Genomic DNA, 27,696 nt, shown 5'->3' on the forward strand with positions numbered 1-27,696 from the left:
AGCAGAAGCACAAATGTCAAGGAAGATGCACGTGCTTGGGGTAAAAATAGAAGGCAGGCAGACATTACAACTGAGGCTTCGGGAAGGAAAGTGCCAAGGGCAGCGAAGCTCGTGGTGCCTGCCAGACACGACGGTGGATAGAAAGATGGCAGCTGCGTCTCCCAGCTCCCGGCTTCAGCGACTGAGAAGCTCTTCCCTAAGCCACGAGAGCTTGTGGGGCTCTCCAGAGGCCTGGCCTCTCAGGGATGAGGCGAGAGCTCGAGTGCTGGTGCTCAACACCGGGGGCACCATTGGCATGGGGGGCACCGAGAGTGACGGAGGTGAGTGGGAGAAGGGACAGCCTAAAGATAAAGAACAGATGATGGGTTTTTGGGTTGCTGTATAATATTTGGGGGAAGACAGCATGACTAGGAGTTGTATTGCTTAGCCCCAGGTCCTAGTAGGACTATCAGAAAATGGGAGGTACCGCTCATACTGTTCCTGAGCATGTATAGGCTGCTTTTCCATCATCACTAAAACTGGATGAATCTTATTTTTCTAATCTTAAATTCAATTTGAGATTTCTTCATTTGCCTAAATAGACTGTTGTACATACAAATTTTGTATGCACTTTGACCAATATGTGCATTTTGCATACAGTTTTTCCTGTTACAATTAATTTTTGCAAGCCGTTGTCTTAATCTGAATATTAATTTTGCTAATATATGGATTGTGTGTGCAGTTTTTTGACTGGAGAATTCTTGCAAAACATGAAGTGTGGATTTCAAAGGATAACATGAGTTTCAGTTCACATATAGTTTTGAAAGTGCAAAATTAAGTACATTATAATGTGAACTGACTGAATTTGTCCTCTATCCTTGCTCACACTGACCATGCTAGTCTAAACACCTCCATGCTTAAACTGCCCCCATGACTCCAATTGGTGCACTTTAGAGGACTGTGTCCAATTCTGGATACCACATTTTAAGAAAGACATTAACAAACTGGGTGATGCACAGAGAAGAAAAGCCAGGATGACAAAGGGTCTGGCAATGGAATCCAGCAAGGAACAGTTGAACTAAGTGGGTATGTTTAACCTGGAAAAGAGAAAATGTAGAGGAGGCATTATTGGAGTCTTGTATGTCACACACCCCCAGAGCAAACCTGTTCTCTTTGTTCCGGAAGACAGAACTAGAATTAATGGCAGGAAATGGCAAGGAAGCAGAAAGTGTGCATTGTGGGGCAGATTGCCTTGGGTGGTGGAAGCCCTCGCTTGCTAGGGGTGTTTAAGCCATGGAAAGCTGGCAATGCTGTTGAACTCATAGTGTACTTGTGGGATCCAGTAGGCAGCTGGATTGCCACTGTGTGAACAGAATGTTGGATGAGCCTATGTTCATTTGCATTGATCTCTGCAGCTATGGCCATATTTTTGGAGAGCACCTATTAGTCTGGTATACTGGGGCAGCTAGCACTAGTAGTGTTGGGAGCTGGGGTTCCTCCTCCGTGCATTCAAAGCCACAGACCTTTTCTTGCAAAGTGTTATTTGTTGTCCAAAGCACACAAGCACCCAGAATGAATCTCTTGAGTATGCACAGAGTGGTTTGTTGAACTCAATCTGGTATTCACCTCCACGAACACTCCTTATGAGCATGTCTGGTCCCCATCCCTTCAGGCACAGTCTTCTGAAAATGAGCACACATCCTCACTGCACACCAGTCCTCTAATTGGGCCACCCTCCTTCAGGGGTTCAATAGCCATGGCCATGGCCCCCTCATCTGTGTCGGAGAAACTCCCCTGCTCCGAGTTCTCTCCTGCCAGCTCTACATCTTGGTTGTTCCCAGAGACTGCCTGCCCACCTGGTGAGTTTGGCCTTGAGATAAGCATCCTTGCCTCTCTCATGTTAGCGTCTCAGCATGGCCTCCATTTCCAGGCCTCCTCCTGGGCCTCTCCCCCTTCTTCTGATTCTCCTGAAGACCAGCCAGCAGCCTTGGAGAATGTGCTCCCAAAGCAGCTATCTTTCTCATTCCCCAAAACTGGGGTCTGAGCATTGCAGTCCTTCCTTATTTGTTTCCTAGCACCTGGACATGCTGGTATATTTTCTGAACTATGAAGTTGCCTGAAAGACTATAGTCAGGTTTCCTGGAAGGCCATAGGAGCTTGCCTGAGTTTTAAGATCTTTGGGGAGGCCCTTCCCCTGGTACTGCCACTATTAGAAGCTCCTTGGGTGGAGATGTGAGAGACGTCTCCCTCTGCTGACCAGCAAATCGTATTGGTATTCAGGCAGTCTTTGGGCATCATGCTGTTTATGCCATGCTTTCATGAAGATTTTGTTTTGAGTTTGGATTGGATTGTTAGCTGCCTTGAGTGCCCTTTTTTGGTAAAAAGGTGGGATAGGATTGATTAATGCTGACTCTGGAGAGAAGGGCTAAGAGTTGTGGAGGGACTAGCCTTCCATGAACGGGACTAATCCCCTTTGCAAGTTGTTGAACTTGCCAGTGTTGCTATCACAACCATGCGCTGTCCCAAGGATGTGTCCTGATGAGGGAAGAAAATTCTATCGTGGCAACAGAGAAAGTGCTGGGCAACTTGATAGAAAAGCGCATTAACAGCTTGTGGGAGGCTTTAGCTCAAGCAGAGAGGCATTCACTAATGTGCCAGTTGGCCTCCAAATACCAGTACAGACATCCATTCTGGGCTCTTCAGAAGAATTTGAGTTCTGGCAGGACTCTCAGACTTTAAATTTTATCACGAATAGAAAAAAATACATATTCTGAACCACAAACTAGCATCCAGTGGGGTACAACCATTAACTTAAATTGTATTGAGTCATAGTAGAGTTGAAAGGAGCCAGAAGGCATTGGGTCCAACCCAGTGCTCCCAGTTAAACCATCCCTTTCAGAGGGCTATCCAGCTGCATCTTGAATGCCTCAGGTGTGGGAGAGCCCAGCACCTCCCTAGGTAAGGTAATTAGTTTCATTGCCATACTGCTCTAACAGGAAGTTCTTCGTCGTGGCCTCTGTGCATCACACATATGGGTGCTGCGCCTGCACAGTGCCTAGGCCAGAAGATTAGAAAGCTAACTGTTTTTGGTGGGAAAAAGCTCTGCTCCCTGCCCCTACAGTATAAATAGAGCGGAGCGTCCGCCATTTTGCTCAGTCTCTGCGACTGCCGTTCGCTGTGCCTCGTGCCTGTTCGTCTCTCGCTTAGATCTCACCACATGCTCCTTTATGGTTATCTTACTCAACTTACCTTTTCCTTGTTATATATCCCAGTTTCTCCTTCCCTTGTTGTAGTTCCTCTGTTCATTCTTTTTCCTAAAAAAAAAAACCCAAAAATATTACTTACCCTCTGTACTATCATCTCTTTTTTCCTTTTCGTGATGGCACAGCGGGCGGCATTCCGCAAGTGCAGTGAGTGCGGCTCCAAAATGTCTCCCGCCAACCCACGCGACTTATGCCTCCTCTGCCTTGGCGAGGGGCATAGGACCGACAAGTGCGGGCATTGCCTGGCCTTTACCAAACAGGCCAGGAAGAATAGGGAGAATCATCTCCACAAGTTACTTTGGGACCAGGCCTTGCTTCGATCTGACCAGCTGGTCTCAAGGCCTACCCTCTCCTCAGCTGCGCCGCCTCAGCGCTCCACCTCTACCCTGGCTGCGCCCCCTAAGTGCCCCACCTCAACTTCGGTTGCGCCGCCACAGCTCCCTTCGGATGAAGGCACTGCTCCAACGGAAGCGCAACAGCTACCTTCTCCTCCAACCAAACAAAAGGAGAAGTGTAAGCATTCAGAGCTGGAAAGGCCCTCCGGCCATAAGAAGCCGAGGAAGAAAAAGGTGGCTAAGGCAGCCCACAAGGGCAAGAAACCCAATCGCCCCAAACACCAAGGCTTGGGTTCGTTGGGGTTCTTGGTACCGACAGCTGCCACAGTACCAACTCCCTCGGGACCGGCCCTGCAGTCGGCTATGCAGGTGACGCCGCCGGGATCCCCCAGGCCTGTTCTTCGCCTGAGAGTGTGTCTCCTCCACAGGAGCCACCACTCAGGGAGTCCATCTCTGATGGAGAAATTAGAGATTCCCCACCGAGGCAACGCTCCCCGACGCCAATGCCTGCTGTTGGGCCACTTGAGAGACCAGGCTCTCCTAGGCGTAGGAGCCGTTCGTCGGAGCGCCATGCAGATGACTGTGCTATGCACGGCTATGGTGGCTATCCTGTCTGGAGTGGACTCCATCCATATGCCTTTTTTCCTCCGGACCATCGCTCGCCATCAGTCCCGAGAGAGGCACCGTCCACTTCTGGCCGTACGGAACGCAGACCTCCTCCGTCTCCTGAAAGCAATTCGTCCAGTGGGCATTACCGCTACCATCAAGACTCGGACGAGTCGGAAGTAGACTCCACGTCTCCGGACGTGGCTATTACTTCCCAAGACCCGGGATCCCTGGATGAGCCCCATGTTTCTTTTTCGGAGCTGGTTTCTCGCCTAGACCGGTTGCTGGAGATAGAGGCCTACCACCGCCCCGGGCCCAGCACAGACCAGTTTTACGACATCGTCCGAGGGGAGCAATCTGCCACCGTTGCCTTGCTGTTCATTACCACACTTTGCCAGGCAATGGTTCAGCCCTGGGACCAACTGGCTCAGTCACAGGTGACGTCTCACCGGTACGAATCTATGTACCGGGTCCGAGAAGACGACATCCCGTTCCTGCTGCACCACCCGAAGCCTAATTCGGTGGTGGTCGAGTCGTCCCAGGGCAGGGAGGCTCAGGAACATACAACACCTTGAGATAAGGAAGGGAGGAAGGTCGACATGATTGCGCGCCGGGTCTATGCGGCTGCAGGACTCGGTTTGCGTATTTCAAATTATGAGGCTACACTGGCACGTTACCAGTACTTCATTATGCAGAAGCTGGAAAACGTCGTCTCCTCCCTCCCGGACCAGCTGGCAGACCTAGCCAAGGTCTTCTTAAACGAAGAAGACCTTTTGTCAAGTATGCTGCTCCTGACAAGGGTTTTCCAGTCTCATCTCAGCAACTGTCCAAATGGATCGTGCAGACCATAGTCCTAGCATATCAACTGGCAAAGCTTGACTTGCCCTCGCTTCCGAGGGGGCATTCTACACAAGCAGTAGTGACTTTGTCGGCCTTTGCAGCAGGGGTTCCAATTCAGGATATTTGCAAGGCTGCAACCTGGGCTGCTCCATGTACTTTCGCCAAGCATTATCAGCTTGATGTACGCTCCAGAAGGGGTTGTTCCTTTGGTAGAGCTGTGCTCTCTGCCATTCTTCATTGACGACACCTTCCCTCCTCCAAGTCTGGTAAGCTTGCTAATCACCCATATGTGTGATGCACAGAGGCCACGACAAAGAAGAGCAGGTTGCTTACCTGTAACTGATGTTCTTCGAGTGGCCATCTGTGCATTCACACAACCCACCCGCCGGCCCCGCTCGGTGTCGGTGAGTGGACTGTTTTTTCTTACAGTCGGTTCCGTGTTACTCCTACGGTACCAATTTTTTTCTTGCTGTGATGCTGTTTTTTGAACTTTAGGGGGCGAATGTCGGTCTTCAAGACTGAGTATAATGGGGGATGCTCCGCTCAATTTATACTGCAGGGGGGAGGGGAGAGCTTTTTCCCTCCAAAAACCGTTAGCTTTCTAATCTTTTGGCCTGGGCACTGTGCAGGCGCAGCACCCCGTATGTGTGAATGCACAGATGGCCACTTGAAGAACATCAGTTACAGGTAAGCAACCTGCTCTTCTTCCTGATAATTCAGCTGGAGTCTGGCTTCCTGTAACTTGAGCCTGTTATTCTAGGTCCTGCATCCTGCACTCTGGGATAATCAAGAAGAGATCTTGTTCTTCTGTGTGGCAACCTTTCAAGTACTTGTAGAGTGCTATCATAGGTATCTTCCTGTAGTCTTCCACAAGCTAAACATGCCCAGTTCTTCAATCTCCCCTCATAGAGCTTTGTTTCCAGTCTCCAGATCATCCTTGTTGCCCTCCTCTGAACCTTTTCCAGTTTGTTTGCATCTTCCTTAGACTGTGGTGCCCTGAACTGGACACAGCAGTCCAGATGAGGCCTCACCAGTGCGGAATGCTTCTGTTAGCAGAAAGTGCTGACTATAGTGCAACACAAGTAGCATTAGCATGCTGGTTTTCTCCAGAAGTGCATCAGTTAACACTATTGGTCTTGTTCTAGAGTAGTGTAATGTAATTTGCATTAGCATTTATGTCCTTTTGGATACTGGCCCTCAGAGGTGTAGTCTGAGTCTAAACCATGAAAACAAAACGTCTTGAATTTGTGATGGCTATTGGTTAGCAATATTTTCATTGGCAATATTAGTGCTAATTTTCCACTGGGGCCAGAAAGCCCAAGTTAGGTATTTACAATGAACGTTATTTATTATATTTCTGTCCTGCATTTCTTTTCTTTCTCTCCCACACTGGAGACATTCAAAAAGAAACTGGAAAGCCCTCTGATTGGAATGGTGTAAATTGGTCTCCTGCAACAGCAGGAGGTTGGGCCTGATGGCCTTCTTGGCCAACATTACTATTCTAGGATTGTGTGATTCTTTCAAGGAATTTAAGGCAGCCTACAGAATTTTCCTCTTCCTCTCAGTTTTATCCTCACAACAACAACCTCCCTGTGAGGTAGGTTGGGCTGAGTGTCTGTGACTTTCCATGCAGTGTGGCTTGGTGTGTCATATGAACCCAGCCAGTGCCTCCATCCTGGTCAAAGCAAACAGGATTCTTTTACCAGAAGCCGCATGCTTCTCCTAGGATGGAAAACACTTATGAGTACTGCTAGATTTCACATTTTCAGAACTGGTGAAGCCAACCTCTTCCCCTTTCTGCTTCCAGCACCACCAGCGACAGCTGCAAGGCCCAGTAACCATCACTTGCCCCCAGGTCCTAATTTGATGGCCTGTATAGGCCTCACTTCCCCCATTGCATCCTGGGATTCTGAAGATTATGGCTTCACTTTTCTTTCCTGTTTTCCCTGCCCCTCCACTTTTCTATATCATCTTGGCTGTGGAAGAGAGAAATCTCAAAAGTTTGCCCATCTTTTTGTGATCTTTTGATCAGCACAAGAAAAGGGATTGTATAAATATGAATTTGGGAATTTTACATACGGCCAACACGACATCTTTCACTTTTTGTTTTCTTTTTGGATGTCTTTCTAGGGCTTGCTCCTCAGATGAATAAGTTGGTGGCTGCCTTGAAAAAAATGCCTATGTTACATGATGAGGAATATGCAAGGGCAGCACAACTCTGTGAATCCTCTGAGTTTGCAGACAACACCTTGGTGCTTCCGTAAGTTCAAGTGAATGCTTTAATAAAGTTTGCCTTCTGAAAGTGGATGGCCATATGTATTGGTATAAGATGTGTCTTCTGCATTTTGGAATTCTTAATCTATGTGATTCCAGAAGTGGCACAAGGATTTTTAAAAAAATTCAAACTGGTGTTTGGCATTTTGCAATAAGGTTGAATAAATGCCTGTCCCATTTTGATACGAAGTGTGTTTTGTTACATCATTTTAAAAAAATAATGTAAAACATGGCCATCCCAGAGTTCCGCAGCAGAAGTGGCTTGTGAAAAATGAGTATTTAAAGATCACAGACAAAATCAGAGAAACCCTTAACAATGCAATGTGGGCATTGCTGATAGAAAAGGACAAAGGGGCATGTTGTAGAAAGGATGCAACCACAGACTGTTTACTCTTATAGCCATGGGCCATTGCAAACAATGATGCATGAAATCAAATGTTAATTTAACTGTTTGTATTTATAGTTTATATAAGATGAGGTTTGGAAGAGATAAGCAAAATGCTAAAGGGGCATTTCTGGCTGCTCTCCAGGAGAAATTTTTCATTCCTAAATCTCTTTCCAGTGAATCAATGCAGTGAGATAATATCTGGAGAAGTTCTTGAGACAAACAATTCTGTTAGATCTTCCTTTCTGGTACAGTTTTGTAATTGGAATAATTGTACGTGCAGCTGCTTAGCCCAGCTTTTATGTTTTAGTGTCATGAAATGGAGTTGCCACATAACTGACACAGTCCTACAGTTTGCTCTTCTCAGGCTGAGGGGTTACTAAGGCCCTCCTTCCGGCTGGGTCTTTTCTCAGGGTCACTTCATGGTTGGCAAGTCTCTTTGAGCACTGTGTGACTCTGTGTTGTCCCTCCCATTTTGCCTGATGCCCAGCTCTTGAGCCTCCTCTTCCCTCCTCCTCTTCTTCCTCCTCTTCCTTAGGAGCTTGCATTCCGTTGGTTTTGAGGACCTGGCTGAAATCCATAACTGGCCTAAAATTGCCCAGTGAGCATCATGGTTGAGGGGACTAGAACCCAGATCTCCTGAGTCCAAGTCCTACACTCTAACCACTATGTCCCTGGTTGGATCACTGGTGTCCTTCCATGCTTTCGGAGCCTCATCAACACCCTTTCCCTCCCCGTCTGGCTCAGAATCAGTTCCTAAGTCTCCTGGTACACATCTGCAGAGATGTGGAACCTAATCTCTGTACTTCCCAACCGGATACTGTTCAGATGTGTGGCTGTAATATAAATAAATAGATAAAACTGGGAGAGCACCAAGATTAGGAAAGGCTGCACTGCATTGTCATGGACTTTCAGTAACAATAGCCACCTGTTCTATGGGTTCCAGTGACTTTGTTGAAGGTTTTTTTTTCTACATTTTGAGCCCCCTCTCCCTTGTGCTTGAAAAAAACAGCACTGCAGCTCTGGTTTGACACTTCTCTGGCCATGTCTATACCTGGCATGCAAATACCAGTTTGGGTCTGTAGAGGTACCTGGCGAACAAAGTATGTCTGGCTGTGAGCCCAGTGGTGGGCCTGACAATCTTCTGAGGCAGAATCACATGGATGCTTCCACACGTGAGAAGCAAACCCAAATGGTATCGCTGTGTATATTCAACTTCTTCCTTTCCTCCTCCTCCTGCCCCTCCTCCTCTTTGTAAATTTTGTCCCATTCAGGCTCTCTAAAAGAAAGAAAAGAATAATCTATACTATTCTTGAGTATTCACCTCTGCTTGATTCTTGTAACATGACAACAGACGACTGGGCTAAGATTGCCAAAGATCTTGAGGTGAGTGCATGGTATGACTGTGGTTCTTGCACATGCATGTTAAACATGCAAAATTGTGTATATTTGGTACTTTATGCATCATCTTACCTTGCATGAACCTGCTTACATGTTGAAGGTTGACCGGAAAGCGGTAGTGTCCATGCCATATTTATGGCAGGTTTGGACAGCAAAACTGGACCTTCGTGGCAATTACCCCAGACCTGTGGAATTTCCTTTGGGAAGAGGAGAGGAACACAACCACACTGATAGCATTCAGGAAGGATGTGAGAAGAGCCCTGTTGGGTCTGACCAAGGCTTCATAGCTGTCCTTTGAGCTAGCATGCCAAGTCCCCTTTGCTAAGCAGGAAAGGCATGGGCCAGCAGCCGGGTGGGTGACCACTTGTGGAAGTGGAGCAGGGGGGTTGGACTCAGTGGCCTTATAGGCCTATTTCAGCTCTACAACTATTCTTCCCTTCCCTTCCAGCATTCTGTTCACACAGCGGCCAACCAGCCCATGCATGGGATCTCATGGGCATAGGTGCAAGAGACCCCTAGTTTCCCATCAACTGGTGTACAGAGGCATACTGCCTTTGCTCCCATAGACAGCATGTAGCCGCCCGGACTACTAGCCATGAGAATAGCCTTCTCCTCCATGAAGTAGTTGTGAATATGATATGCCTCATTCACCAGGATTTTGATTGACACAATATTGCCTTCAATGTAGTCTCTACGTCAACAAGTTGTGTTATTGTTTTTAAATCTTCTTTTTGTTGCTGTAATCCTGCTTGACATTTTCAGAGAATCAGCATCAAAATCCGGGATGATCTTTCAGCCCAAGGGCCAAATTCAGTTTCACCGAAGGACTGGGAGGCTGCATTTCAGTCATGTGCAGAAGGAAAGACAGATAGAGCGAAGCCAGAGTTCCACATTCAACAGCATATCTTAGTGTAAAGTCCTTACTGCTGGTATAGGAGAGGCATTTCAACTGTTTAACAAAATGCACACACAAACTAGGAAGCCACCAAGGGGTGGAAAGGAAGCAGGAAACACTTGGTGATTTGGGGAAAGGCCTCCTGGGGAACACTGGAGGGCCATATCTGACCCCTGAATCTGATGTTCAACATCCATAATACACTGATCTCTTAGGCAAAACCAGGAATTACACGGTCTGTGGCTGGATTCCAGCTTACTGAATCCCCCGTATCTGCATACGCATTGTGAAAGAGCGAGGATGTTCAACACTGGCCTTCGTGGTTGGCAGGTAGTACTGAAACCTTGGTATTGGCCATAACAGTGTTGATCTTACCTGCTCAATAGGACTTCCAGTGTGGGTCACTTTGGCATCTAAACCTAACCTCAACACAATCTAACAATAATAAGCTGATAGAAGCGCTTGGGCTCACCTGGTTCCCCCTGATGTGCCTGGCTCTACCATGCCCCAAATACCATGCTGAGGGTGCACAGAGGAATATTCCTCAAGCTTGTTTTCTTCTGCTACCTCTAAGCATGCCCTGCCACTTCTGTGTTGCTCCATCACTTTGTGTCCCACCCACATGCAATGGCGGTAGGGTTTGCTGGTGGTAACATCCACCTGCTATTGCAAAGCCATGCAGCTTGTAGGATGTTCTCGTGAATCCAGCAGCCCTTGTGCCTCATTGCACAGAGGCAACTTGTGCACAACATGACTTACACCGTGTTTTTGGTTTGTTTAGACCTACTATGAAAAGTATGATGGCTTTGTGATCCTTCACGGGACGGACACCATGGCCTACACAGCAGCTGCTCTATCCTTCATGTGCGAGAATGTTGGAAAAACCATTGTTCTGACGGGATCCCAGGTAAGGTGTGGTGGAATAACTTTTATTGCTACACTACTCGCTTGGAGGAGTTTAAGATCCCCTGCCTTTTGTCTCTGCACCACAACTTCCTGTAAATTTCTGCCAGGTTGATGGTGTTGTGGTAAGTATATGAGACTTGTCAAAACCGGTATTAAACTGTTCTCTTGTGACTGCAATCTTTCCTAGACACAGACCAGCTAGAATTTCTAGACAGGCATGAAACTGTTTTATCATCATGATAATAACTTGTCATGCTCTACAGCTGCCTATATTTGTGTCCTTATCTTTCAATACCTGTCCCTGGTAAAGTGCCATTCCTGTTTTGCCTTTTTTAAATGTTAGTGCCAACAATTACACACCAACATCTTTGGCTTGTGTTACGATCTTTGACCTGGGGCCAAACTAGACTAATGTTTTTAATGTTATTTGTTTTTCGGCACCAGGCAAAGACCTTTTTATTCAAACGTTATTTTAATTGTTAATATTATTTATTTATTTTATTTTCCGGGCCAGGTCGACTCAAATTATATTATATTGTTTTATACTGTGTTTATTTATTATTGTGAGCTGCCCCGAGGCTTCGGCGAATGGGGCGGCATAGAAGCCTTCTAAATAAATAAGTAAGTAAGTAAGTAACGGCTGGCTCACTCAATGCACAATGCGGTGAGTTGCTATTACCCCTTCCGATTCCTTTCCCCATAAAACTATTTTTATATTTTTTTCCTTTCCCCCCAAAACTACTTTTTCAGCGATTGCTGATTGCATGTGCTACCAAGTCAGATGACTGTTCGAATGGTTGATTGATTGATTGAGTGATGGATTTAAAACATTAGTACTCCATCTTATATCCAGTCAGGATCTCAAGACTATAGAGAATAAAACAGAACAGCTAAATCCACAACAGCACCTGATTTAGCAGTATAACTCTTGCTGGTGGGAGTGGTTTTAAAAGCTAGCCCCTGTTTTGCTAATGTTCTGCCTTCCCTAGCATCTTTCTCCTCTTAAGCGTTCCTGCTCTTTCCTCACATGGGTTTTGATCTTGGAACTCTCTTCCGGCTTAGACAGATGGGTAGAGTCTTCCTGCTTTTGAGCAGGGGCAAGGACTGCTGAGTCTCTTTCAGGTGCTGTGGAAAAGCACAATGAAGAGAGTAGGGGCAGGGCAGGGGGAAGAGGAGAAAACACAATAAAAGGAAATGCAAAGGAGTGCAATCCCAAAGCTCAGCAGAGGGTGGCAGGGTGGCTCTCTGGTCTTGGTTCATCTCAGAAAGCCTGCTTTTTTGACAGTCAGCTTTTATTCTGCACCTGTACAGCTGCACAGCTGTGCATGACCACACAATTCAATTTTAAACCAGCATTCCTTTGACACGAAGAATGTGGTCACTGGCCTTTTAAGAGAACAGCTTGAAGAGGCAGTGTGACAGCTGCTTGCTCTGTAAACGATAATGGATCAGTCATCTTCCAAACTTTTCCTTCTTTGCCTGTGTTTGCAAGAGTAACAGTGTCTGTGATGGGAAAGTGCCTTCATTAGTACATGACATCCTTGACTAAATTTACAGGCTTGGTAATTTCCAAACAATTACTAAATTTTGTTTGCCAGGTACCTATTTATGAACTGAGGAATGATGGACGTTCAAACCTCCTGGGAGCACTTCTGATTGCTGGACAATTTGTCATTCCTGAGGTCTGTAGTATTCAAGGGCTACTTCCCTGATTCTACGTCTTTCAAGTAGAAGGACTCAAAGTTCAGGATTACAATGCTTACAATAAAATTGTATAAATGCCTTCTCAAAATAAGCCCTATTGCATTCAGTGGGTATGGCTTGCAGGGAGGTTTTAAGTCTGCTGTCTTAATCATGTGGTATATTATGGGGTGAGCCTAATCTCAGGCTAACTCTTGACCTAATTTCCCATTGTACTTGGGAGATTCTGGAACTTGTAGGCAAGCATATCTGGAGAGCCCCAAATGCAGAAAGGTTGTTCTAGTTGTTATCCTTATTACGACCCCATAAAGTCAGTCAGCATTGCTCTCTCCCATAGTGCAGATCAGGGAAAACTGAAACTGAGAGAGACTGGCTTGTATAACATGACCTATGAAGAGGCAAGATTCAAATTGGGGTTTGGGGTAGTAGCCAATTTTAGTCCCACTTACAGGAAACCAATTAAAATTAATAGGGTTTAATTGAAATCTCAGTGGATCTACTCCAAGTAGGACCAACATTGATAGATGAAACAAGGGGTAGTATCCAGTCTCTTAGAGTGGGTGTTTAGACAGAAAGCAAGTCCTACTTGAGAGCCAGTGTGGTATAGTGGTTAAGAGTGCTGGGCTGGGAGTCAGAAGATCTGGGTTCCAGTCCCCACTCTGTCATGGAACTAACTGGGTGACATTGGGCCAGTCACAAACTCTCAGCCCAGTCCTACCTCACAGGGTTGTTGTGAGGATAAACTGGAGAGCAGGAGGAGAATTATGTAAGTCTCCTTGACTTCCTTGGAAGGAAAAAAGGTGGGATATAAATAAAATACATACTGCTCCCAGTTGTGTGACCCTTTCCTGTCTAAACATGCATAGGATTGCTTCTTCAGCACTACAGTATTGCTTAATCCTCAGCCTTAATCCCAGTCTTTGCTATCCTGAGTATTAACATACCTTCTTTCAACCATGTTGACTAGCAGCCATATATGGCATCAGTACATTTTTATCATGGTTATGTCAATGGCTGGCAAAATACCAATAACACTGGTTCCTGAAGCTTAACCAAACACCACAGGTCCATGCTGTTGTTCAGATAAATTGGTTAAGTACATTAAGGACATGGCTGCTTTGTGGATATTAGACTGGTGGATCAGACAAAATGTGCTTTCTATTGGAACGGTTCTACCACAATGCTAATCCAGACAGATGTTGTCGGGTGCCTTGCAGGTATGCTTGTATTTTCATCACAAACTGTACAGGGGAAACCGGGTGACCAAAGTGGATACTGGAAGTTTTGATGCATTCTCTTCACCTAACCTGCCTCCCCTTGCGAATGCTGAGGTGGATATGAAAAGTAAGTGATAGTAAAGGATTCCTTGAGCTTGTTTTGTGTTTGATGGATTAATCCAAGACTTTATTAAGAATTTAAGAATAATTAAAAAATGCTTCAAGGGCAGGATTAAAGATTTCCCCCTTCCTGCGCTAGTAGCTCTTTTATAGCCTCCCTGACTGGATCTTGGAAGCCAAACAAATCCATGAGGAAAAGCTACATTTATTTCTTTATTACATTTCTGTAGTGTCTGGGAACTGAAGCCCATTCCATACTCTAGGGGTGCTAACTGTCAGGAAGTACTTTCTAGCATCCAAATTGAACCTTGGCTCCATTGGAACACATCCTGCCCTCTGCAGAGGAGAACAGGTCTCTACCCACCTCTGTGACACCTCCTCACATACCTATATGTTGCGAACAGATTCCCTTGGAGTCTCCTCTTCTGCAGGCTGAAAAGACTCAAGTCTCGCCTCATACAGCTTTCCTTGCTATCCCAGAACTGAACACAATACTCCAATTGCGGGTGCACCAGAGTCATATAAAGTGGTAGTAATACCTCCCTGATCTAGAAGCCACGCTTCTGGCTATGCAAGCAAGGGTGGTGTTCGCTCTCTTGACCACTACATCACACTGCTGACGCATGTTTAGCCTGCAGTCAACCAGCACCCCAAGGTCCCTTTCACAAGTGCTGCTCTCCAGCCACTTGTCCCCTAACCTGTACTTGTGATGCCCATTCCTATACTCCAAGTGCAAGACCTTGCACTTACCCACATTGAATGCCATCCTGTTGTCCCCTGCCCACTTCTATAGTCTGGAGTATCTGCTCCTTAGTTGTGGCCACTGCCCCATTTTAGTATCGTCTGCAAATCTGATCAGCAGACTGGTCACCCCCTCTTCCAGGTCATTGATGAAAAGATTGAACAGGATCAAGCCCAGGTCAGAGCCTTGGAGGACCTCACTTGTCACTGGCTGCCACCCCGATGATTCCCCGCTAATAGTTACCCTCTGCTTTTGGTCCAACCATGCCCTAATCCATCGGACAGTGCATTGGTCTATCCCAAAACTCCTCAGTTTCTCCACCAGGATATCATGAGGCACTTTGTCCAAAGGCCTTGCTGAATTCCAGGTAAACCACATTCACCGCATCCCCTCCATCTAGCCACCTCGAAACCTTGTCATAGAATCCACAAGGTTTGTCTGGCAGGAAGATAGTTGAAAAAACTCTACTGAGAAATGACAGGCTAAATGTCCAGGTAGATTTTATTTCTTTAGCAAGTTTTATATACTGTACTTGGCTCATGAGCTTTCTGAACAGTTTACAACATAAAAACACAGTTACAATATGATACAATTTAATACACCGTCTCAGGCAGCAAAAGCTGTACACAGGAGCCCTTGCTACATAATTCAGCATCTCTTCATAGCGCCCGATAATTATGAGGTGTTATCTAAGTACAATAATAACAAAAGTAGGAATACACCAATACTACTACTGCTACTAATAGGTTATTATTATTTACATTATTATTTTATACAAACAAAGGAATGATAGTATCCATTGTAACAATCAAAGCAACCATCATCGCTATGACTATAATCTTGACCAAAACTGTAACTGCTCCCGATCTGTCACCCTCCCAACCGCAGCCCGGTTAGGCTGAACGTGCACGACTGGCCCAGGTTAGCCACTGAGCTCCGCAGCATCCTTGTGCATTCACCCTGGGTGAATTTCCTTTTCCAGCTGAGCTTTTCCTCTGAAAAGGAAGCTTGTTAGCCCCAGCTTTTGCTGAGAGGCAACCTGTAAGCTTCCTGGAGCTCTTTATGGGTTTTCTTTGACCTCACTTCCCACTCATTTCTTAAAATAATGGACTTTTCTTGCCTGATTGCTAATAACAACTTTGCAGGTTCTTTTGTGGGTGCCACACCTGTAATGCTACAGTGAGAAGCTACAAGGGGAAGAGCCTTCTCTGCAGTGGCCCCCTGTCTCTGAATGCCTTTTGCAGGGAGAACTGCTTGCCATCTTTATTGTATACTTAGACACCAGGTTCAGACTTTGCTCTTGCAGTAGGCATTTTATTTCTGCTTTGCTACTCTGATTACTAACTTTACTGCTGGCTCTTAAATAGGTTTAATATTTCATTCTGATATTTATTGTTTAGGTTCTTTTTCTTTCTGTAAACCATCCAGAGACTGTCTGGCAGTTGGATGGTTTATAAATTCAATAAAGGGACAATTGCTATTGCAATTAAAGCTTTTTAAAGTTACATTGGTGTGTACATTTTCTCTTCTGATTTCAACATCTTTTTATCTCCCTTTGTTTGTTTTCCTTCTCACAGTTGACTGGGGAATAGTATGGCGAGCCAACACCACAAAGAAGTTTGAGGTCCAGACTGAAATGAACAGGAATGTGGGATTGCTGAGGATTTTTCCAGGAATTACTGCCTCCACTGTATGCATTCTTGAAATATGTTCAAGGCAACACCCAATTAACTACCAGCAATAATTTAATATCTGACCCACAATCTCCTTCCCAGCTCTTCAAACAGATTTATTTATATGCTGCCTATCTTCCAATGCATCTGCTTTTTTCTTAAAATTAATGCAGTTAAGAGCCACTGTATTCTCTTGAATAATTATTAATTTGATTAATGATGAGTAATGAGAGCAGAATTACTCATTTTATACTGATTTTGGTTTACACATCTTAGCATCCTTGTTCTTCCTCACCCATTGCTTCTTATATAGTTTTCCCCAAACTTTCCAAAAAGCCCAGGATGTTAGAATAATTTTCAGTCTTAATCTGAATTAGATCAAGAGGCTGAATACATGTAAGCCTATGAAAAGGCTCCCTGGGGTCTTAATATATGAAAGGCATTTATATAATGTTTCGCCCAGTGCAAGCCCCTCTTCAAAATAAAGGAGATACAAGCAATGTGACAAATGCATTATCCATCAATGCTGAATATTTATGTAACTGTCCCAACCTGGGTTCTCTGCTGTGGAATTTTGTCCTTCCATTTTTAATAGGTGAAAGCATTTCTTCAGCCTCCAATGGAAGGGATAGTGCTGGAAACCTACGGATGTGGCAATGCCCCAAACAACCGTCCTGATTTGCTGGAAGAGTTGAGGCAAGCCACGAAAAGGAATGTGGTGATCCTAAACTGCACACAATGTCTGCGAGGCTCCGTGGCATCCACCTATGCAACTGGACAGGTGATGGAAATGAGGGATTAAATATGCATAACACTCACCTGTATCCTGTAGCCTTTGATGTTTTCTGTATTAATAATTTTAAGCAAAAAATGAAACAAAAGGAATGCATCTCTGCCTTGATGCATACCTACAGAATGCCTCTGTAGGTATAGCAAACAAACAAAAACGTAGAAAAAATAATTCCATTTAAGGACAATGGAAGTCCAGTCTAGTTTATGTAGAACTAAGGCAGCATTATGGGGGCTTACATGTTCACATTCAGTTCTGAATCTCTTGTGTATGGGATTTTATGCCAGGGATTTACGAGCTATACACACATGTACAAGCTACGTATATGTACATAGCTACTCCACAGAAAGAACACAATTTGGTAAGTCATTACTTTCCCCCAAAGAATTTTGAGAAAAAGCTTTTCTCACAGGTATAAGCTTCATGAGGCTAGAATTTCCAAGAATCTTTGTGTGTGGGTGGCAGCACAGGAAGGCAGCACTCACGACAATGTATTTTACTACATGCCCTTTGAGGATTTCACGATCAAAAAGCCAGGCCTAGAGGAAGTCCCATGAGTGACAGCCTTGCTCAAGCTGAGAAGATCTGAGTCTGGTCACTTTCTGACTGGCAGATTGTCTGGGAAATTTATGTACACTGCTTTCTCTGGAGAAAAAGTGGCATATAGATGTAATAGTGAATGGTTTCTGAAGCAATGGCATTGGGACGGGCTGGATCACTGCACCATCACAGGAAATAAGCCAGATAGCTTATCAGCACAGCACGGCTTGGTTCACATGATCATTGCAAACCGGGTTGGCTGTGCCTGTGGGTGCCAGGTTGCCGATTCAAACCCTGCCACTGCAAAAGGGTATCTGGACCAGGCAAGGTTGGCTTGTTGGGGTGGTTACAACCTAGGTGAGTTCTAGGTGGTTTGAGAATAATTGTGCGCATCCAGAGTAGTTAACAAGCCACCATGGCTTCTTAACCACCCTGAGATGGTGTGACCTGAACCTTTGCCAAAATTCTCAGATGTCCTTGTTCGGGCTCCCTCGTTGAATAAGCTATTTCACAGACAACCTCTAAACATTATACTGCTGCTTTCTGTGGTGACTCTACCCATTGTACTTTTTTCCAGTCACTTAGGTTACTTGCGCCAACAATTGAGTACACAAGCATATTCTCATTTTTAGGACCTCATTCATGTTGGAGTGGTTTCAGGAGGGGATATGACCCCTGAAGCATCCTTGGCAAAGCTCTCATATGTGCTTGGCAAAAGACATCTTTCCTGGAAGGAGAAGAAGGAGGTAATGAATGTACTGTGAGCGGAAATGTCAGCTTCCCTTCTGTCTCCTTCCCTCTGACATTGTCTCATCTACTCCAATGTTGTCCACTTAAAGTTTCAGCTGCTCCCCAAGGCCACAAGGAGAGATTTTTTCAATGTTGAGATTCTTTTACTGCAAGGGCTATACTGTAGCATTTATTTTATTTATTTGGGATATTTTGAACCTGTCCATCTCTCTGGGTCTCTGGATGGCTTACAATAAATACAGCAATATAAATATCATAAATACCCCAAACAATAATAAAACTAAAATAACCCACAACTGTAATAAAAGATGATTAAAAACTACTAAACATTAAAATATTGGGTGAATAAAAAAGTCTTGACCTGGTGCTGAAAAGCATATAATGACGGCACCAGGCAGACCTCTCTAGGGAACACATCCCATAGCATTAACCTCTTGAGCTACAGCCCCCTTGTCTCCATTTTGATTTGGACTTGATTGATCTAAAAACGCAAGCTTCAGATTTGCATGACACAATGGAGGTCAACAAGTCATTTGTTAATCATCCCTTGCATGTCCTAAGCACTTTCTAGAGGAATAATGAGGGGTTTGTTAAGCAACCCAGTCTCTGCATTTCCATGTAACAAGCTGTGTCCATCCTAGGCACTTAGGGAGACCAGGCAGCATGCATCTGGCATGGGTAGGGGATCTTTAACAAGACATTGTGGAGTATCAGTCACCTGTGCATATGCACACCTGATCACTCTTTTCATCATCATAGCCAAACCTTGCCTACAAGTCTTATGAAGTTGGAATATTCCATAACTGGAATAATTCTTACCATAGGGTTGTATTCCTGTTAGTTCCTTCTGCTGCTTTCATGAGCTAAATCAGAATACAAAAGAGGGTTATGAGTTTACCCTTGCAATAAGCGGAGGTAGGCAAAAAAGTGTCCTCCAGGTGTTTTCGACCCAAGCGCTCTCAGTCTCTGATCATAGAATAGTAGGGCTGGAAGGGGCCATGAAGGCCATTGGGTCCAACCCATTGATGTTGTAGGACACCAGTTTACACCATCCCACTCAGATGACTGTCCAGTTTCTTTTCGAATGTCTTTAGGGCGGGAGAGCCCACAACTTCCCTAGGCAATGGGTTCCACTGTCATATTGCTCTGACTGTGAGGAAACTTTTCCTGATATCTAGCCTGAAGCTGAGTTGTCGCAATTTGGCTTGATTATTCCATGTCCTGCACTCTGGCATCAGCATGAAGAGATCTTGACCTTCCTCTTTGTGACAGCCTTTGAGGTACTTATATAGGGATATCATGTCCCCCCTCAGTCTTCTCAAGGCTGAACATGCCCAGTTCTCTCAGTCTATCCTCATAGGACAGTGTTTCCAAACTCTGGATTATTTTTGTTGCCCTTCTTTGGACTTTTTCTAGTTTTTCTGCATTTTTCTTATCTTGGTGCCCAGAACTGGACACAGTATTCTAGATGGGGTCTGACTAGTGAGGAGTATAGGGGAACTACTACTTCTCATGATTTGGAAGTAATACTTCTGTTAATGCATCCCAAATAGCATTGCCCTTTTTGCAGCTGCATCGCATTGTTGGCTCATATTTAGCCTGTGGTCCACAATAACTCCAAGAACTTTTTCAGTTCTGTTGAGCAATATATTCCCCATCTTGTATGGCTGTATTTGGCTTCTTTTTCCTAGGTGGAGGACTTGGCACTTGACCCTATTGATTCTCATTCTGTTCTTTTCAGCCCAGGGTTCAAGTTTATCAGGCTCACTCTGGATCTTCTAGGGTGTTGGCTATTCTACCCTGCCTTGTATTGTCTGCAGATTTGATTATTGTCCCTTATACTTCCTCATCTAAATCATTAATAAAGATGTTGAAGAGCACTGGGCCCAGGAGTGAACCCTGTGGCACCCCACTAGTCACCTCCATCCAATTTGAGAAGGTGGCATTGAGGAGCACTCTTTGTGTCCCATTTAGCAAGCAATTTTGGATCCACCTAATAGTTTTTTTTATCAATTCCACTTTTTGCTAATTTGCTTATCAGAGTATCATGGGACACTATGTTGAAACCTTTTCCAAAGTCAAGGTAGATTATGTCCAGTGTCACTTTGTCTTTTTGGAGGTTACCCAGTCAAAAGATTTCATTGTCCATGCTGGCTAGGGCTGATATTTTGCAATAGCTGAAAACATCTGGAAGGCACAGGTTGCCTATTCCTGGTGTAGAGATAGAGCATGGAAGGGGAAAAATCCTTCTCAGTCATAATACTAGTTCCCAGACTTCTTGAAGAACTTCGTTCCGAGGCTAGATAATTTTAAGGATGATTCATTGACTCTACAACTCTGCGACTAGAATCTCAGCAGTTTAGACATTAACAAATTGCTTTTGGGAAATATTAAAAGAAGGCTTAAACAGAATATTTTTATCAGCTTTTGTTTCTGTTTCTTCCCTCCAGATGTTGGGTGACAACCTCAGAGGGGAAATGTCTTCTGCGTTCATGGGAACCCACTGCTCCTTGGGGAACAGCAAGTTTCTTAACGTGATGGCCAAATTTATAAGTCTTAACTGCAAAGAGGTAAACGCGGAGCACACATGATGCAAATCTAAACCTAAGCTGAAAACCTGCTTTGTAATATTTAGTTATTCAGGGGTCAGTCTAAGAGTGATGAAAGTTGAAAGCTCTTTGTGGATTTATCCAGATTTTGCTAACCCCTTAGCTCATTTTGGACTTAACTATTAATCAATATGATTATACCGTTGATGCAGATTCTCTCCCTATCCTCTGTGCCCAATGAATGTAATCTTTTATGTATATAATCATATGTATATACAGACAGATAGATGTCTACATGCATGCATTTACACACAGAATTATTATCATCACATTGCATTAAGATTCTGCCTTTTTTCCTCTTGTGGGAAACCCAAGGCAACTTCTGTAGCTTCATTTGATCCTTACAACAACAACCCTGTGAGGTAGGTTAGACTGAGAGTTTATTTTAAAATCTGTTTCGTTGTTGTCGTCAGGAGTTTGGTGCTTTAATTCCATCTCTGACTTGTGCTGCTGCTAAAATTGGTGACTTGGATGCACTGAAAGCCATTGAAGAAATGGTAAATATACCTATTTGAAGCTTGTTCGGTATGCTTAAGAACATACAGATTTGGAAATGTGACCTTGCTGGACTGACTGAGCCGAGAGTCTTTGGGACACATATCCAAACTTGCAAGGGGCTCAGGTGCCATCTAAATACAGCAAGGATCACACAACAGCTATCAGGTCCCAGACCCAGTTACAAGGGGAAGCTTGAATTCTGCAGAACCTTGGAGAACTGCCTGTCAAATGGCAAGAGAGAAACATCTTGCACAGATGCCTGAGCTAAACTGAGCTCCTTCATCTTTGTGAAGAACTAGTAGGAATTTAAAAGACCTGAGACCTTGGAGCCTTTCAAGCTGACCTCCAAGTGTTAGAAGAGAGAGATCTTGGGCAGTGTGCCTTGGGAGAGATAGTGGATGTTAGCTCCTTGCTTGAGGAGAACCTTGTACAGGTGACAAATGTTCTGGATGGTGTGAAGAATATCTTTCCTTCAGAATGGGATTCAGGCTAACTCAAAGTCTAAAGTCAACAATGTTTGACTTGGCCCAGAGATGTGTTGGTCAACTGTGTCTCAAAGCCATGAGAAATGGGCAAGGCCTGTACCCATGTCCTTGTCATTTGTATTGATGGAAACATTTGAGAAGAGAAGATGGTGGGGAGATATGATAGCACTTTGCAAGTACTTGAAAGGCTGTCACACAGAAGAGAGCCAGGATCTCTTCTCAATCATCCCTGAGTGCAGGACATGGAATATTGGGCTCCAATTATAAGAAACCAGATTCTGGCTAGATATCAGGAAAAAATTCCAGACTGTCATAGCGGTATAACAATGGAACCAATTACCTAGCGAGGTTGTGGGCTTTCCCACACTGGAGGCATCCAAGATGCAACTGGACAGCCGACTGAAAGGGGTGGTTTTACTGGGAGTCCTGCACTGAGCAGGAGGCTGGACCTGATGATCCTCTGGCCCCTTCCAACTCTACTATTAGATGGTTCTATGACAGCAGGCCAGATGCGAAGAAGGTTTATTGGAACTGCTTTTCTTGAAACTGAGCTCAGAGGTTCTGACACTTCAGTGATCTCTTCCAGACCTTTGCAGAAGAGCCATACTTGAGTAGCCGAGTTCATGCTTCTCACACACAGGGTCCCAGATTCTCCTCCACAAATTTGCCTAATGTTAAAGTCATTGTAAAACCAATCTCAATGTCCTTTTTAAATCCATCCTCCTTCCTGGCCATCATTACCCAACAGCAATGATGATAGTGCATTGCATAGTTTAACAAAGAAACTAGTTAAGTTCTTTTGCAGCTGCTCTTGTCTTTAGCAGATGGTGGATGCCTCTTGTTTTCAGGGTGGAAACTTGAGCTGTGAAGATTATGATGGCCGAACTCCCCTTCATGTTGCATCAAGTGAAGGGCATGTTCATTTGGCTGAGTACTTACTGAAAAGAGGAGCGAGTGTCTACACTAAAGACAGATATGGTGCCACCCCACTGATGAATGCCATCGAATTCAGGTAGAAGTAAAAAAGGGATGCTCAGAGAACAAACACTCTCTTTTCCCACATCCGCTTTACTCTTTTGAAGTAAAAACAGCAGGGATGTTTCTAGGTGGAGGGCTCCTGTCACTGCTAATCAAAAGCCAATGTGCATCTCTCTTACCTTTTCTTATTAATAGATATTTTCCTGATAAGTCAGCAGCATCTGGACCTCCCCGCATACACATGCCATGAATGAGGCAGGACAATTGCACCACTAAGTGCCTTCTTTTGAAGTACCTTTGCCAGGAAGGGGATGTTGAATAGCAACCCTCTGATTCACAGTACAGCCTGGAAAAGGGCACCTCCCCACACACATCAGAAAGTCCCCTGGAAACATCATCCCTGGTGGCACACCTTCTGAGTCCTGTCTTTTAGAGGTGGTGGATAGGGAGAGGAGGAAACATGCAAGGAAGAGAAAGCAACGGCTGCCCCTGCCCTGCCCTGCCCTTTCTGGATATTGCAATGGTGAGGAGTTCATCCACAGTGCAGCTTTGAAAGAATGTGAACTCAGCTGGTTCTTGTCTTCTTCTTCCCCATTCCTGCCCCCGCAAGACATGCAGCACTGCAGGTTGGTCATGGAAGGGACCGCCAGCGTGTCCCCTCCCTTCCTCCCTGAGCTGAGTGTCCATGCAGTCCAGATGTGACAATTGAGCTGAGTAAGTCAGATCCTTCCTGCCCTGTCAGCCTAACGGAGCTTGGGCAAGTGAAAGCAGGCCTGCTTCTTCTATAGGATCACTCAGCCTTTCCTTCTGCAGCTAGGATTGGATAAGTGAGGGTTGCTGCTGCCTCTGATTGCTCATCTATCCCTTCCTTCTGGAAAGATCTACCTGCATCTATCCATTCACTCATCAAGTACTTGAAAGGCTGTCACACAATGAAGGGAATGATCTCTTTTCTGTCATCCCAGAGTTTTGGACTCCAGTTACAGGAAGTCAGATTCTGGCTGAACACCAGGAAAAACTAACAGACTGCTAGAGCAATATGATGGTGGGAACCCATGACCTTGGTGGCCATTACCTCTCCCGCCCTGGAGGCATTCAAGATGCAGCTGGACAGTCAGCTGTTAGGGATACTTTAATTTGGGTTCCTGCGTTGAGCAGAGGGTTGGACCTGATGGTCTTACTGGCCCCTTCCAACTATTTGATAATTCTATGACTCTTTAGGCAGCACAAGAGGAAGAGGTTGGGTGGGCCGTCCAGAGGTGAGACAGTGGACCCAAAGATGCTTCTTGGAGAAGGAGTAGCTCCCTATTCAGTGATGGTTCCAGGTTGTGAAGGTTCCTTCAAGATGTCCTCCATGGGTGTCCTTTTCTCAGCAAGTCTAGCTGCTCACTGCCATTGTTGCAAGCTCTGGTTGCTCCTCCTCACCACTGGTATCACTCGCTTGGCAGGCATACAGCCAATGAGCAGGTCGGTGGGGCCATCTCCTGTTCCTCTTTCTTTACCACCCTTGTCTGGTCCAGGTTAAACAAGCAGACTGCAAAGGTGCAGAGCAGGTGCAATTAAAGAGGGCTGGTTTCCCACTCCTTGCTGGGGTGTGGGACCTCAGCAGAAACTCAGCCGTGCCAACTTTTGCCCCTCTCTTCTGTGCTGTGGGTGGGGAGGACCAGCTTGTAAAAAGTGGACTATGTGATCCCTGCTAGTTTCATTAAGAATCTATGAACGTGTCAACATTTTCTTTTCTTCCTTCCTCTTGAAGGAACAAGGATGTAATACAGCTTCTTCGGAAAACAGGGGCACACCTTTCCAGTGAAGAGCTGAAGCATGTTGGAACCAAACTTTGCCTGTAAGTGGAAAGCAAAGAAAAACTACTCCATGCTTAGAATTAATATTGAGAAGAAAAGACTGCTGCATAGAACAAAGGCCCTTATCATCCAGTAACCTACTTCCAACTCAACAAGAAGCAACTAGAAAGTTTACAAGGGGATACCAAGTCAAAGCCTTCCCTGTTTGTTGATTCCCAGCAAAGGATATTCAGAGATGTAAGCTCAGATATTAGCCTGGAATTAGCGGCACAGTGCGACTCTGCAGCTATGGGTCAGATGAGTTCCCTGGGATGGTTAGAACCCTATCTAATGCATGGACCCCAATGGGGCTACACTAGCCCTTCAGTTCTCTGCCCATGTTCTTGAATACAAACTATTTCCCATTTCCAGAATCCTATCCTTTCTACACATGTCTTGCTAGATCACACTTTTTTCTGATGCAGTTTGGGCATGTTCAGAGAGATCTACATATACTGTATGTTCAAAGACCAGGAAGTCTACATATACCATATTTTGCTTTAGCAAAAAAGTAAAAAGGAGTTGCACCCATTCTGAGTAAATGGGGTGTGAAGCATTGGCTGTCAGCACCTCTCTGTACTTGCACTGTAATGTTCTTTTCTGTTGTATTCACCTGTTCTTGAACAGTTTTTCAAGGTTCACTAGCAGGGAAAATACTGCTAACAGTTAAAAGAAAGGCATATGACAGGTGTTCTTTTACACAATCCTTGTTTTCAGTCTCACTGCTAATGGAGATGTGGATGGACTGATGGCTTGGCATCTTGCAGGCGTAGACATGCAACACACCGACTATGGTGGCAGAACACCTCTCCAAGTAGTAAGTGTGTATGTTGTTGTGCATGCCCATGTGCTGTGGCATTTTCACACATCAAATCTTTGGTGTATAAATAGGAAACAGTCTAGCAAGAATATCTCTGCCAGAGCCCCTTGCAAGAGCAACCTAAGTGTTCTGGTTGGATCTCCTCCTCATGTTACCTTCACGGTATCAGAGCCGCTGTGGCATGGCCTCTCCTCATGCCACTGGAAAAGGATCAGAGCTGTGTAGCTTGGAGCAGGATTGAGGGTTGGGGCTCACCAGTCCGTGGAGCAGGTTTAGAGCTTTTGCAGTGCTTACCTGTGTCCAGTGCAACTCTTTTTGGGGTCTGCCATCTAAGACAATTGGGGTAATTCATTTCTGTATGGCAAAGGCAAAGTACTGCGCTTGTGGACACTGTGGTGCAGATTTTCCCTACTTGGGGTTCTCTAGATGTGTTGGACTTCACCTCTCATCAGTCCCCAGCCAGCATGGCTAAGGGTGAGGAATTCTGGGAGCTGTAGTCCAAAACATCTGCAGGGCCAAAATAAGTCGGGAAATGTGTTCTGCTTGTTGGGTTACAAGCTGTGCAGGCGTTGCCCTGTTTTGCTGTACTTGAACATTCCCTGAATCTTTGAAAGCACAGCTGGTTCTGATCTCTTTGCAGGCAAAGGCTGCGAAGGACAACCAAATGCTGGATTTCCTGAACCAGTTGAAAGCAAGAGGAGGTAGGAGCTGTGCTAGCTTTCCTGCAAAATGCTTGGGGTTTGCAGTAATTACTGACGTTGTTACAGTGATGTCTACAGACTGCTGCTTAATTGAGACTTGAAGAGGGTAGGCAATGCATTAAACAGTTAAATAATACACATGGTCATTTTCTGTATGCTGTCCTCTCCCGGTCTTTCTGAGTCGCTGATCACTGAGGGAAACATGAAATAGGTTAAGGACCATATGTTCTCCACCCCTGCATTTGCTTCATGAAAATCATCATCATCATCATCATCATCATCATCATCATCATCATGATCATCACATTTTTATGTTGCCCCATAGCCTATCGGGCTCTCTGGGTGGTTTCCAATAAAACATAAATAATAAAAATTCAGTTACAAAATACAATACTATAATCAAAACAAAAATACAACCTTTTTTATAAAAGCAATGCAGAAATAAAACCAGAAATATTTAATACAATATTGTAATACATAATATAAAGCAACAATAAAATGCAACTATACCCCCCTCAAAAAGCCCCCAAAACCCAAAAAGCAAAAGTGCTTATGACAATTCACTCACTTTTTTTTTTGTTCACTAGGTCACAAGTACAATTAATTAAACCATTGTATCACCTATTTTTAAAAAGGCTGCAACATTTAATTGATTAATCAGATGAACTGAGTCTTTAAAAAACATGTTTTATTTAGTTACAATGTATCTATGATTAGTCAGTCAGAAATATTTAATACAAGTGCTTATAAAGAAACCGGTATAGCATTAGCTCCAGCTCAAAGAAGGCCTGCCCATTCTGTGTCACTCACATAGTATTCCTCTTTGTTCTAAAAGGATGTGTGGGAACAGCAGAATAAGTACAGAATGGGTGAAAAAATGAATATTTCTCATTCCAGAAGTATTGTTGTATCTTTAGAAAACTTTACATGTTGGACATTGCTATAGATGTCAATTCAGAAGAACCTTCATTATTGGCTAGTATGCAGTACTGTAAATAAATCATGAAGAATGAACGGTGGTGGTCTTGTTGCAAATGTGTCACTATTTCGCTTATTTGAATTGGAAGAGAACTCACTGTAGAACTTCAAACCTTTCTTTCTGTGTTTCTTTCTGTACAGGTGTCTCAAGATGAACATTTTGCACTAATTTCTATTGGAAAGATGTTTGAATTGGTCATGACGGTATTCATTGAATGTCTAAACTTGATGAAAATGGTAGGGACTGTACTTAGATTTCTTAGTTCTTGTGTATGGGGAATGCAACCGGGCACTTGTGTAAGCCTGAAATATTTAGAGCTGGAATGTAAAACATCTTCTTTAAAAACATGTTCATGTTTTTACCTCCCA

The 27,696-nt window shown here is 44.6% G+C and overlaps 1 protein-coding gene across 1 annotated transcript; it reads left to right on the forward strand.

Moving 5' to 3' along the window:
- The first annotated feature begins 121 nt into the window (after positions 1-121).
- Positions 122-27,696, forward strand: LOC123026940 (60 kDa lysophospholipase-like). Its single transcript, XM_044437183.1, has 16 exons — positions 122-320; positions 7,154-7,283; positions 8,957-9,068; positions 10,760-10,885; positions 12,483-12,566; positions 13,803-13,929; positions 16,242-16,354; positions 16,933-17,118; positions 18,300-18,413; positions 20,868-20,987; positions 21,440-21,523; positions 22,858-23,021; positions 24,744-24,830; positions 25,546-25,645; positions 26,289-26,349; positions 27,469-27,696. The coding sequence occupies exons 1-16, from the start codon at positions 146-148 to the stop codon at positions 27,480-27,482; spliced, it is 1,797 nt and encodes a 598-aa protein (XP_044293118.1). The 5' UTR covers positions 122-145; the 3' UTR covers positions 27,483-27,696.

The sequence above is a fragment of the Varanus komodoensis genome, unplaced genomic scaffold (genome assembly GCF_004798865.1).
Source record: "Varanus komodoensis strain SLA01 unplaced genomic scaffold, ASM479886v1 scaffold3, whole genome shotgun sequence".
In the NCBI taxonomy this organism is placed as follows: Eukaryota; Metazoa; Chordata; class Lepidosauria; order Squamata; family Varanidae; genus Varanus; species Varanus komodoensis.